This window comes from Dermacentor albipictus, chromosome 5 (assembly GCF_038994185.2).
Source record: "Dermacentor albipictus isolate Rhodes 1998 colony chromosome 5, USDA_Dalb.pri_finalv2, whole genome shotgun sequence".
Taxonomy (NCBI): Eukaryota; Metazoa; Arthropoda; class Arachnida; order Ixodida; family Ixodidae; genus Dermacentor; species Dermacentor albipictus.
In genome coordinates this window covers 173,287,388-173,301,836 of record NC_091825.1, presented here as the reverse complement: position 1 = coordinate 173,301,836, position 14,449 = coordinate 173,287,388, and the positions used below count along the sequence as shown (strand labels likewise).

At 44.7% G+C, this 14,449-nt stretch overlaps 1 protein-coding gene across 12 annotated transcripts in view; it reads right to left on the bottom strand.

The window, feature by feature from the left end:
• The window catches only part of LOC135897507 (intermembrane lipid transfer protein VPS13A-like), a 1,023,564-nt gene that overhangs the window by 745,436 nt on the left and 263,679 nt on the right, over positions 1–14,449 (bottom strand). For all 12 annotated transcript variants that reach the window (XR_011514733.1, XR_011514732.1, XM_070539327.1 and 9 more), the window contains 2 exons: positions 13,477–13,667; positions 9,726–9,832 (listed from right to left, as the gene is read on the bottom strand). Coding sequence is in view for 10 of the 12 variants with exons in the window: in XM_070539327.1 (XP_070395428.1) it covers positions 9,726–9,832; positions 13,477–13,667 (298 nt within the window). In the remaining 2 variants the exon portion in view is untranslated. The remainder of the gene's footprint in view (positions 1–9,725; positions 9,833–13,476; positions 13,668–14,449) is intronic.

Here is a 14,449-nt window from a genome sequence, read left to right as displayed (position 1 = left end):
GTTGCGTCAATAAGTCCGGAAAATTGGACGGCGAGGGGTTAGAGCATCCGAAACTTCAGATGTCCTTATACATTGACTCTATGGGGCTCGTGGCGGTGCCGCGAAGACGTCTGAAATATCAGGCATGTCCGAAAATTTGGCCGTCCGAAAATTCAGTCATTGACTGTATGTTCATACAGGTGGCTCGTCAATGATTGGTCACAAGATCACGCTTTTGGGTAGATTGCTGTTGAAGCGGCATTAAAGACAAGATGGACGTCTGACATTCTATCAAACAATCTCAGATGATTTACGCGCCACTTATTCATTATACTCATAAAATCATGGGAGAACAGATATAAACAATATGTATATATACGAGAACATAATAAGTTCATCGCTGGGTTTCAAATACGATCTTCTTGCCTTCCTGTATCTAATCGGCCCGATCTTTGCACGTGCTTTCACGCTTTCCAAAATGTGCTGCTTTTGTTGCCGTTCCCTCTGTCCGCATCGCGTTATCATTTAAATCAGTCCTGTCGACCTGGATGAGCCTTATAACCCTACAGACAGCCAGTGCAGTGGCATCCAGCATATTGCGGGCGTTCGGCCACTGTGCGTGCAATCCCCACACTGGGCTGATATCAGGAAGTCCATAAAGCCCGTTTCACATTGTGTGATATTACATTGCATTTTTTGCAGCAATGATTTCAGCAAATGCAAACTTCACAAAGCCCTTTCACATGAACCAAACACAGCGCAGCTGCAATTTTCGCATTTGCAAGCACCTAACGAAGTTCACTAGGGTTGAGGATTGGGCGAGTTGGTATTGCATTCTAAAACTGGTACAACATAACATATTATTACGATATCATTGAGCGATGTTCAAGAGACGAGCCGCCGCGTAAACGACGAAGAAGTTGGTCGGTGCCCTTGGCACGAGCGAGTGTCAGCCTAGCTGCCTGGCTCCAGTGTAAATAGCGTGTAAATAGCATCTTTCGTCTGTGTCTTTCCACACGTAACATTTCTGGTGGAGGTCAGCGATTCCCCTCCGTCCTCACCACGGAACTCCGAAGTGGTCGGCACACCGAGCTTGTCACCATGCCTCCCGGTGACGAGCCCGCCTCTGCAACGGCTTCAGCTTGTCCAACTGCTCAAATCGTAACGGTTGCCCCACATCGTGACCCAGGTGTGTTCTCTGGCCTGGAGGGACAGGATGTCGACGACTGGATCAAGCTCTAAGAACATGCAAGCGCTAACAACAGGTGAGACCCAACGATTATGCTCGCCAATGTCATCTTTTATCTCGGCGGCACCCCACGCATGTGGCACCAAACGCATGATGACGAAATAACCAGTTGGGACAGTTTAAAAGAAAAGCTACGGGAACTGTTCGGCAACCCCATTGGGCACAAGGCTGCCGCAAGAAAGGCTCTTGCATCTCGTGTTCAGTCATCTACAGAGCCATACGTTTCCTACATCCTCGATGTCTTGGCTCTATGCCGTAAAGCTGACGATCATATGTCCGAAGCAGATAAAGTGGCACATGTGCTAGAAGGAATCGCCGACGACGCTTTCAATTTGCTTGTTTTCGGCAACGTCTCAACTATCGACGCCATTATAAAAGAATGCCGTCGCCTTGAACAGGCTAAGAGCCGCCGTATCTCACATCACATTGCGCGGCTACCCAACACTGCTGCTACGTCGACATGCGAGGTTCGACCGCGTCAGACCACCACCTGTGACGACGTCACCCGTATTGTTTGCCGCGAACTCGAGGCCGCCTGTTTGCCAACCTTTTCCACGACGCCTCCCGATCCGCCAGCAACCATCATTGCAATGATTCAGGCCGTCGTCAGACAGGAATTTGAAAACATGGGTTTGAACACCATGTGTTCCACGTCTCGACCCAGCATTCCCCAGTTATCTAGCGGCCCTCCTCGTCCCCGGCAGTCCTTTTCTGCCACATCTCGCCGCAACCTGTCCGAATGGCGTACCCCTGATGACAGGCTGATCTGCCTCCACTGCTGTCGCATCGGCCACGTCGCCCGTCACTGCCGCAACCGATGGCCACCACATCCTCGGACTTATGCCGCCACTTATTCCCGCACCTTTGGACCTTCTGTGCCCTATGCCACCCGCCATGAACCCACTACCGCTGATGCCCCTGCTCCGAACCTTCGCTACAGCCGCTCGCCCTCACCTCGACGCCACCAGTCTCGTTCGCCCAAACCCCGCCGCTTTTCTTTGCCGCCTATCGCCTCCCGGACCAAGCCGGAAAACTAGGCACTGCAGCTTCTGGAGGTGAAGCTGCGTTGTTGACCCTGCCCTCAAATCCTCTGCTCACGTTACCTACTAACCGAAACCTTCTTGACGTTGACGTTGACGGCTATCCTGTCACAGCACTCATCGATACAGGAGCACATCTTTCTATGAGTGCTGCCTTCCGACGACGACCGAACAAGCTCCTCACCCCAGCGTCGGCACGCGTCATCCGCGTTGCGGATGGTGGTACTGTGCCTATCATCGGCGTGTGTACGGCATGTGTCCGCATCGCCAGCCACCACACTCCTGTCCTCTTCACCATAATTGCTCATTGCCCCCACGACCTCATTCTCGGCCTCAATTTTCTCACCGCCCATTCTGCTCTTATTGACTGCTCTTCCAGTACCCTTCGCCTCGAGTTGCCGATGCTCGCAGAACCTTCTGACGCACCCCACTGCCGCTTACGCTCCACCGGATTTCTTCGCCTGCCGCCAAAGTCCATAGCCTACATTGAACTGTTGTCCTTCCCACCAGTTCCTGATGGCGAGTACCTCGTCACTCCTCTGCCCGACATCCCAATACAGTATGACGTCACCGTGCCTCTCAGTATACTTACTATTACTGCGAACCACACTCGCATGCCTGTCTGTAACTTTGGATTGGCAAAGCAAATTCTACAGCAAGGTATTTGCCTTGCCACCATTGATTGTCTCAACGACCAATACGTGGCAGCGTTATCGACCGATGGTTCTCGCGAGCTTAGCATGCCCCTCGCGCCAGCCTCAGGTGTCGATCCCAACATAAAGAAAATGGTTGCGACAGACCTGTCCTCTACGCAGGCTGAAGACCTATGCGAAGTATTATTGTCCTACCGCGATATTTTCGACTTTGAAGATCGCCATTTAGGCCAGATGCTCACAGTGAAGCATCACATTCTTACTGGCGATGCTGTGCCTATTCACAGACGACCGTATCGAGTTTCTGTGTCGGAACGCCGAGTAATCCAAGATGAAGTTAACAAAATGCTCGATAAAAACAACATTGAACCTTCATCAAGTCCCTGGGCATCACCTGTGGTGTTGGTTAAGAAGAAGGACGGCACGTGGCGCTTCTGTGTAGACTACCGTCACCTGAACAGCATTACAAAAAAGGACCTCTACCCGCTTCCACGTATAGATGATGCCCTTGACTGCCTGTACGGTTCCAGCTATTTCCCGTGTATTGATCTTCGTTCGGGATATTGGCAGATTGCTGTTGACGATATGGACAGAGAAAAAGCCGCGTTCATCACACCTGATGGCCTATACCAATTTAAAGTAATGCCGTTTGAATTATGCAATGCCCCTGCCACCTTTGAGCGTATGATGGACTCCTTGCTCTAAGGTTTCAAATGGTCCACATGCCTCTGCTACCTCGACGACGTCATCCCCTTCTCGCCAACGTTCGACTCTTACCTTGAACGTCTCACAACTATACTTGATATATTTCGAAAAGCGAAGCTGTAACTTAACTCGTGCAAATGTCGTTTTGGCCACCAACAAATTACTCTTCTGGGCCATCTCATTGACGCTTCTAGAGTACAGCCTGATCCCGACAAAACTCGCGCTGTCAGAGAGTTTCCGGTTCCGAAGACAGCCGCAGACGTTCGAAGTTTTGTAGGGCTATGCTCGCACTTTCGTCGTTTTGTTCCGGATTTTGCGACAATTGCTAGGCCCCTAACTAATCTTTTGAAGAAAGGCGTACAATTCTCGTGGGGCACTGGAGAAGCCGCTGCATTCTCTCGTCTCGTCACTCTTCTAACCTTACCACCCATTCTCGCCCATTTCGACCCTGATGCCCCTACAGAACTGCATACAGATGCCAGCGGTCATGGCGTAGGTGCCATCTTAGCCCAGCATCAGCGTGACCAAGATCACGTTATTGCTTACGCGAGCCGCCTCCTAGCACCATTGAAGCGCAACTATTCCATTACAGAACGCAAATGCCTTGCTGTTGTCTGGGCGGTTGAAAAGTTCTGTCCTTACCTTTACGGTCGCCCTCTTTCCGTAGTCACTGACCATCATGCTCTCTGCTGGCTCTCATCGCTAAAAGATCCTACAGGTCGGCTTGGTCGATGGGCTTTGAGGCTACAAGAATTTTAATATTCCGTGGTGTACAAGTCTGGCCGCCTGCACCAAGACGCTGACAGCTTGTCGCGTTACCCTGTTCACGACTCTGACTCCTTCAATATTGCCAGTGCTTCTTGGATATTCTCTGTATCACAGCTGCTTCATTTCGCCGACAAGCAATGCCGTGACACCTACATAAGAGCACTCATCGACCGTTTTGAACACTCTCCGGCCGATGCTGCTCTACGCCTCTTTGTCCTCCGCGACGGTACTCTGTACCGTCGTAACGTTCATCCGGACGGCTCTTGAGTTCCTGCTTGTAATACCTAAACACCTCCGCTCCACCGTTCTAGAAGAGATCCACGATGCGCAAACAGCAGGACATCTCAGCGCATCTCGAACCTATGACCGTGTACGTCGCCGTTTTTTCTGGCCGGGCCTTGCCCGTTCCGTACGACGTTATGTCGCCGCTTGTGAACTTTGCCAACGAAGCAAGAAGCCTTCCCAGCTCCCCGCTGGTTACCTGCAGCCGCTCGACATCCCTCCCATGCCCTTTCATCGTGTCGGCTTAGACCTTCTCGGTCCATTTCCAGAATCTACATCAGGAAACAAGTGGGTTGTAGTCGCGACGGACTACGCGACCCGCTACGCTGTAACCCGTGCTCTTCCGACCAGTTGCGCAACTGATGTTATGGACTTCCTCCTACATGATATCATTTTGATGCATGGTGCTCCGCGTCAATTGCTAAGAGACCGTGGCCGTACATTTTTGGCCAAAGTCATCGACGACATCATGCGTGCCTGCTCAATACGGCATAAATTTACCACCTCCTACCACCCCCAAATGAACGGCCTCACTGAGCGCTTGAACCGCACCCTTACAGGCATGCTATCCAAATACGTTTCCAATGACTACCGTGACTGGGACCTGGCTCTACCTTACATTACCTTTGCATACAACTCTTCCCATCTCGAAACTGCTGGCTTTTCCCCGTTCTACCTCTTGTATGGCCGCGAACCAACGCAACCACTGGACACTGTGCTTCCGTCCGCCACAGCTTTAACTAGCGATTATGCCCATGATGCAATCGCCCCTGCTGACCATGCTCGTCTACAAGTGTCTCAAGACAAGCAGAAACAACGCTACGACTTCCGTCACCGTGATGTCCATTTTGTGCCCGGTGCCCTCATGTTGCTTTGGTCACCATCGCATAAAGTAGGCCTTTGTGAAAAACTGCTTTCCTGTTATACAGGCCCATATCGCATGATATGCAAAATGACCGATGTCACCTATGAAATCGTTCTAGCCACGCCCACTACGTCCTTCGCTGTGACAACCAGTGACATTGTCCACGTTGCCCTACTCAAGCCCTAGAATTCTCCATGCACCTTGGATATTTTAACAGCACCGACACGGTGCTTTTGCCGCCGTGGGGTAATATTACGATATCAGTGAGCAATGGTCAAGAGACGAGCCGCCGCGTGAACGACGAAGAAGTTGGTCGGTGCCCTTGGCACCAGCGAGTGTCAGCCTGGCTGCCTGGCTCCAGTGTAAATAGCGTGTAAATAGCATCTTTCGTCTGTGTCTTTCCACATATAACAATATAAAGGAAGAAACAAGACAAGCCCAGCCAGATGAAACAACAGAGCGCAGAATTTTAAAGATATATAGCTGGTAGTGCTACAAGAAAGCATCAAGGAATGTCACAACACTTTACAAAATGTCACACCAACAGAAGACTACACCTTCATGAGCCACAGAACACGCAATTCTGTCATAAACAATTAAACTTATCAAGAAATCTTAGTTCCCGAGAAGATAGGCACAAAGATGGCGCGCTAATACACGTACTGTCAGCCGTTGCTATGAGATCAATCTCCCTCGTAAGTTGTGATCGGTGCTTTGTTTAGCACTTCACACCAATAAAAATTTAGCTTACTCCAAAGTCCAGTGACAGTGATTCCCTAAGTGTCCCTGTATAGCTCGGTGCACATTGTAATCACATTCTTTTAGTTTTTCATTAAGGCATCGAACAGTTTGGCCTATATATCTCTCCCCACATGATAGTGGAATTAAATAAACAACCCCAACAACGCAACACCCAAAACGCTTCTTGTGCATGGTCACACAGACAGTGGTGTGTAAATGGATAAAGATGCGAGGACAGAAACCATGTTTTTTTACTTTAATCACACTGACAACACTAGTATTTTAGACCTTCTCAATCTGAACAATGACATGCTAGATTAAATGGCTGCGGATGGTACTTCTAGTGCTGATGATTTATGGCTGAGTTTCAAAACACGGTTCATGAATGGATACAGAAGTTTGTCCCTCTTAAACTTAGGAAAGTGGACAGCTCTAACCCTTGGATTACCCGTGAAATCCTTCAACTAAAACGATGCGTCAAGGGCTTGTCAAGTGCTCGTTCACAGAAAAGGTAAAACTTGCAAGTTGTTCGAGAAAAATTACATAAGAAGATTAGATTGTCAAAGTACCAGTTCTTTAACATCAGAATGCACAACTTCCTTACTAGCGACCCCCAAAAGTTTTGGAGGTATCTTACAGATAAGACACAACCTGTAAGCAAAGTCTTTTTGAACAACTCTGCCGTTACGGACACATGTACAATAGCATCAGCCTTTAATGACCAATTTTCCAGCGTATTTCTGCGCAGAAGAGACATGGTTGCCGAATTTAGAGGCAAAAATCTAGATATTGTAAGGAAGACGACGAATTTGCACACAGTCAGCAGCATCGGCAGCATCACGCGCCGGTTGTTCCTTAACCTTGTTATAAGCAAACAGGGAATTTTTTTCAGCACTTCTTCACCTTGGCACAAAGAAGTCATCCGGACTGGACGACATTCCGAATTGTTTTCTGTACAGATACACCGAATGGTTCGCGAAATATTTATTTCTTATCTTCAGCACAAGTCTGCATAAAGCTGAAGTACCTAAAGATTAGAAAACGGCAAAGGTCATACCTATCTACAGATCCGGCGATAAGTACTCTGTAGCAAATTATAGGCCCATTTCTCTGTTGTGCACTACCAGCAAGGTTACTGAACACTTAATTTTTAAACACGTGAGCTCATTTTTGGAGAGCGTGAACTTTTTCATGAGCAACCAGCATGGTTTTCGGCATGGCCTGATTCATATCACCAATGAATTCTTCGTGACCTTGGACAAAGGTGGTCAAATAGACGTAATTTTTCTCTATTTCTAGAAAGCGTTTGACCACATGTCACATTTGAGTTTAATGATAAAACTTAAGAGCCTCTTAAACAATAGACAACTTGTAATGTGGCTTCACTCTTACCTTTCTAACTGCCATCAATATGTACAAATAGTTAAATCAAAGTTTCATACAGCACCAGTGCTTTCTGGGGTTCCTCAAGGCTCTGTTTTTGGGCCCCTTCTTGTTCTTATATATCTCAATGATCTGGCCATCGACTTTCCTATACGCAGCCGTTTTTTTGCAGACAACTGCATTGTCTACCACACCATTGAAACAAGCGAGGATCAAGCCGCGCTAAGCAACTACCTAATGGCTATTACTAACTGGTGCCATGTGCAGGAGACAACTCTGAATACCTCAAAATGCGCTCAGATGACAATAACTCGTAAAAAAAACCATTTCCCTATGCGTACAACGTCAACAATAACGAAATCATCCTTGTTAACTAATTCAAATAATGGGGTATAATTATTGATTCCACATTAAGTTCAACCTCCCATATTAAAAACATCATCTCTACAGCATCAAAACGACTGTGGTTGATCAGGCATCGCTTGAAACCCTAACAGTAAAACAAAATTAGTTGCATACATGTCCCTCATACGCCCGTTACTTGAGTACTTAGTTGCATACATGTCCCTCATACGCCTGTTACTTGAGTACGCAGATGTAGTGTGGGATCCACACACCAAAACAGAAGCTAACCGCATGGTACGTATTTTAAAAAATCGCTTCACTTTGTTTACAACGCCTATGGTAGGCAGATGTCCATGTCTGATCTTTATACGCAGTCCAGTCTTTGCACACTCGAATCACAGCGAAAGTTGCATCGCCTAAAAATGGTATTCAACATCATTAACAGTCAAGTAAAACTAGATTTCCAGGCGTACATGCAATATAACATGTCATGACCTACCCGTAAGAAACACAGCAAGGCTACTTTAGTACCTCAATGTAGAACACATGCGTACAAAGGTTCCTTTTTCCCGAGGACTATTGTTGAATGGAACGGCTGCCGAATGAGGTGGTGAACCTGTCAACGTCGGAATCTTTTTTAACAGCCGTTGTTCCGTTCTTGTGATTGACTGCGTGTTCTTTGTTACTCTTTTGAAGGTGTCCATATGTTAATAAGTGTTGATTGTTCATTGTATTACTCTTGCTGGTGTTTGTTTATGTCATTGTCCTTTTATCGTCGCAGCATGACAATGATTAGTAGCATAAATAACTTGTAATGCAATGTACCCAATTCTGCCTTGGTGGACAAAAGGTTGCTGGCAGTATTGAATAAATAAAATTAAAACAAATAAATAAATGGAGAGGATCTACGGCCGTCCAAAGCCTGCGTAGAGTATCCGGTGCGGAAAGCACTGCTTCCACGCTACCCTTGCGGCCAATCTTTTTTAATGTGTGAGAGATGTTATGCAAATATGGCAGCGCTCTGTTCTTTATTCTGGCCGGCTCGGCTTGTTTCGTCCTTTCTATGTTGCACTGTACCAGTTTTAGAACACCTAACAGAAAACTGAATTATTCTTGGCGTCAGTTCGCTTTGGTGAAAACAAAGTAAAACAACTTAGAAACTATTTTTGTGACATAGGGAGGCCACAAAGACGTGTCTACGATCCACGTTGAGATTGTTTCCCTATCCTTGAACACATGTACATTTTCACAGAGAAGTTCAGTACTTGGAACATTGAAAATCACATGTACGAAGGGTCTGATGACCCATCTGCTGCAACTATTAATTCGCAAGAGTAAAAGCGCAGTCGAATTTACACTATGTGAAACGGGCTAAAGCAGAAGCACATTCAGAGCCAAAATCCGTGATCGCATCAGCCGGGGCAGGGCATGCTCTGCGTTTCTCTTTTGCTAAAAACAACGAAGGGAGGTGCTCGCGTGCAGAGGGATTTTGTGGCTCACGTAACATGCGACACTGCGCCGTCTCCCCATTACAAGTGAGGATAATGTCACAAGCATTTATGGTGAAAAAAATGTCTCCTGCTGGCCTGTTCCAACGAACTCGGTCTTACTGAGTTTACGCATCTTTTTATACATGTAAGAGCATTCTTCCTCTTGAAAGAAAGGTGTAAGGAAAAGTCAGTTCCATAGCAAACTTTGCATGTGAAGTTCCTTACCTTGGTGTAGAGTGTCGTTTCCATGAGGTCAGTTACAGACAGGTGTGTCAAGTCAACCCGCACAATCACCTTTTCATTTGCCTTCTGGACATAGTCACAATCAAACCCTGGAACATAAGACAGAAAGCACACTGTACTGGGGGCATTGAAGTTTCGTGTGAAAGGGGCTTTGTGCTCATGCTTACTATTACAGTGTTATTATTATTATTATTTTATTAAAATATTAGTATTATTAAAAACAGTATTATTAAATAAATTATTAAATAAAAGAGAAGCCAGCAGCAATGACTGTCCTTAAGTGACATATGGAACAAAAATGAAAGGCAACCTAGCACTTGTAGCATTTTTCCTTCCTTTTTTTTTTCATCTTTCTTTAATGTTCACTATACCAAGTATTTTATTGGCGCTCGCAAGTTAAAGCTTTATCTCAAAGGTGTAAAATTAAAATATGGTCACAGCCCGAGTGTTGAAGTTTAGTTGAAGTTGAAATCTATTGACATTTCATAATTTTATAATACATTTGCATAGGATGAGTGTGCAGTCAGAGGTCCCAAAATGAAAACTGTCAGGGGGACCTCCTAACAAAAAGTAGACAGGAGATGGATATATCAGACAGCAGACAATGGTGTATTAGCAGGATAAAAATACATTATCAAAGATATACATGACAATTACGACAACGAATAACAATAATTATAGGTTGTTTAAAACAAAGAAATCATAAGAAGGGAAACAAGGATATCAAATCGATAGATGATCTAATAAATAGATTTTTAGACATTGACAAAATGAGTACATTGTGCATGATTTTAAATCAGAAGGTAACATTTACCAAAGTTATATAAATGAAAATATTGCTCCCATTCGGCCATAATTAGTTCCTACTATAGGTAAAAGCAGATTACGGTTTGTGAAAAAGCTGGTGTTGTTGGTATTCGTAAGACTAAGATCAGTAAAACTGAGAATACATAATTCATGATTTATAAGACGAGAAATGATCAGTAATTTATGACTAACAAGTTTGCATAGAGGTAAAATATTCAGGCTACGAAAAATGGGGGCTGATGGAGATGAAAATGGGCTGAAGGTAATGAGTCTTAAAGCTTGCTTTTGCAAACGTTCAAGGTGCCCAAGATGTGACCAGTACGTACTGCCCCATGTGGATAGGCAGTACGACAGATGACTATGAATAAATGCATAATAAAGGAAAGAAGGATTTATGTTTCAAAGTAAGACTGAAATTTGATAACAACATGAATGCCAAAAGAAACTTTATGAATAAGCAGCTGAGCATGCTCATGGAATATTAAATGTTTATTCAAGGTGACTCCAAGAAATTTTGTAGACTCAGATGTATGAATGAGGTGTCCATTAAGTGTCACCGCTAAGGAAGAAATGTTTGGCAATAACCAAGGGCAATGAAACACCATAATTTTATCTTCGATGGATTGCTACACAATGCGATCGTTACGCACCATGAGTGAACATTGTTTACACCAACATTCAGTAGATGTAGCGTAAGTGCATTCTTATGTTTGGTAAAAATTGTGGTATCATCAGTATAAAGGAGAGAGTTAGTGTGTTTCAATCTAAGTAGTAAATCATTATTGAACAGCAAGAACAAAATGGGCCCCAAGATTGATCCCTGGGGAATGCCTATGTTAGTGATGTTTGTGTTGAGAGACAATCATTTACCTGAACAACCTGCATCCGATTAGTAAGATAGGTTTATATTAATTGTAAAGGTGGTCCAGATATGCTGTAACAATCAAGTTTATTATTTATTAGGTGACTCATTGCATCAAATGCCTTAGTGAAATCAATAAACACAGCTCCAAAGAGTAAGCCCTCATCTATTGCTAGTTTAACTCTGTCAGTGAAAGTGATTAATGCGACTTAAGTAGAGAGGCCTTGTCAGAAACGAAATTGATCATCAGATAGGAAGGTAAATTTAGATAAGCATTTCATTAAACGGTAATATATGTTAGTTTTTTCAATTACTTTACTAAATAATGGTAAAATGCAAATTGGGCAATAATTGTTAATGGATTTGTGGTCACCTTTCTTAAAGATGGGAATTATTTTTCCTGGCTTCAGGCTTCAAGGAAACACAGCAGCTGAAAAAAGTTTGTTGATTAAAGGGACACTAAAGGGAAAGAATAAATCAGTTTAGACTAATGGAGTATTGTTTGAGAACCCTGCAGGCAGTCATTTCAAAATAATAGTTTGATTATTAGATGAGAAAATAGAGGTTGAAGTATTAATATTTGAATTTCGCGCCGAAATCTCAACGCCGCAACGTCAGCGTGACGTCAGGGATTCCAAAGTATGTTTTCGCATTTGGGCCGCGTTGGCTGAATAAAGGTTCCCGAAACTTGCCATGTTTAATATTTTATTCCTTTAGAACACAATGTAGTCAAACTGTACCGCTATATATAATTAGTAGGCTCTAGAAGATGCCATCAAAATCCATGACGTCACAGCCCCCAGGTGCGGGAACTCAAGTAGGCGTCGCCACTCGTATTTCGTTCTTGCGCTATTTCTGGCTTACCAAACGCCTTATCGTTGTAAGAGGGGTGTTTTTGGTGTTGTAGAACGGTAATTTACTGATGCAGAAGAAATCGTTTTTCACTTTAGTGTCCCTTTAAATCGACCAAGATTCGCGAGAGATCTGTGGATACAAGTTTAATTTTGGAAGGCAATCAAGATCTGGGCCAGTAGTCTTTAGTGATGAGATAATTTTGTTAACTTCCTCCGGAACTGTAGGGTACAGAAAAAAAGAACAGGGACTTTGCGGAAGACTGGCCAGTGCGAGTTTTGACTGAGTGTTTTTATCTGTATCTACTGGGGTGCTGAAATGAGCGTCAGCTGTCATTAGTATCCATGTATCTATGTTTATTAAAAGTTATGTTGGCTGGGTGTGATTTAGGTTCTTTGGTGTTAAGTTCTTTAAGTAGTTGCCATTTCTTTCTGGTATTGTTACTGTTTTTCTTAATCTTATTTTGATAGTAGTCACATTTAGCGTGTTTCAAAGCAGCACCCAGTATATTAGCATAAGTTTTTAGTCGACATCTTAGAGAATAATCTAATGCTTCTGCTTTGAGCTTCCTATGAAGATTTTCTTTTTTGAATATTGAACGCATTATTGCCTTAGTTATCCAAGGATTCCTATGTGTACGAAACCAATGCTTGACTGTAGTTTCAGAAGAACACTGACTGACAGATTCACTTAGCTGAGAATCAAATGCTGTTTCTGCATTTTTTTCCTGATATATACAATGTTCCATTCAGCATATCGAATGATTTCAACAAATCTTACAGTCAAAATCTGTATACACATTATCTCTAATACGGCGAATGTGTCTGGAGCCAGAACACAAAAATACATAATAATGATCTGTAATAGCATAATTTGACACTCCTGCTATAATATAGTCGTTAGTAAAACTGGCAAAAATATGATCGATCAAAGTTTTAGAACCATTTGGATCATACATATTTGGGGCATGTATTCATTATGAACAACAACAATTATGAAAGCAGCGCATGTATTCAGAACAGGATTGGCTGTTTAGGTCAGCAATGTTAATATTGACGTCACCACAGACTACAATTTTCTTGTTCTCTTCAATTCATTTTTTGAGCATTAGTTCAAATTCAGAGCAAAATTCTGCATATTATGAAGAAGTGTGTCTGTCAAGGTAACAGGGAGGTTCACCAGCCAAGGTTTAACAGCTGGCAGCATGCTCACCAGAGACACAGATGTCAGCAAGCTCCACATCAACGTCGCACAGTCGAGCCCTGACCTCATGGACACGAAGTACGACATTCAGCTTGGTCGAGCCTGGAGGAACTGGCGGGTCTTGGTCACCTAGGAAAAGTCCAGTGGTTCGCTTGACCTCAGGGATGACCTTTGTGCAGCCTAGGTCTTTGACATTAAGCCTGGAATCAGCAAGATTTGTCACCTGTCAATTAAAAATGCAACTTTCTGTACAGTTCATGCACTAGCAAGTGCTATGAGTTGACAATGTGGGGTTCTCACCCGTGCTCTTGAGACAAAGGAACGACAACACAGTAGGGCAAACAATTGCAAGGGCACTTATCGTGCCTTTCATAGATCAATGCCTGCTAGCCGAGTTGCTATCCACAAAACATGCCGATGGGCGTGCGACAGATTGCAGAAGTCCAACTCACCACGACCGGACTACGAGGGAATATGTTCGCCCCATGCTGGACACCAACGCCTGGTCGTTCGAGCGTATGGTCACGCGAACGGTGGCGCGTTCTAACACTCGTGTTCGCCCATTCCGAAGTAGGCCTCACGAGACGGTCTTATAGAAGCATGGATCGGCGCACGCGCAGAATGTCCATGCCACTTGCCGATCCCAAGCCAAAGAGGAAGAGCCTTCTCCTTTCCGTGCCCAAGTAACCTCGCAAAACTGTTAGGTGGCGCAGAACAGAGCCACACTCGCGCCATCTCTCACAATGCGCTTTAACCACACCGACTGCCACAGGCACCAGGCCACGCGGCGAAGCCGGATTACAGGAGACGGGAGCTATGCGGGAAAACAACATATAAGGGGACACGTGAGAGTCGCGCATCCCCACAACAAACATCCGTGTAACCACAGAAATTTAGAGAAGACAGGCACCACCACGCTCACCGAGGCTGCAGCAAACAAAAGCTTCATTGAATGTCCTATGTCTGCACCTTGCAGAACCTT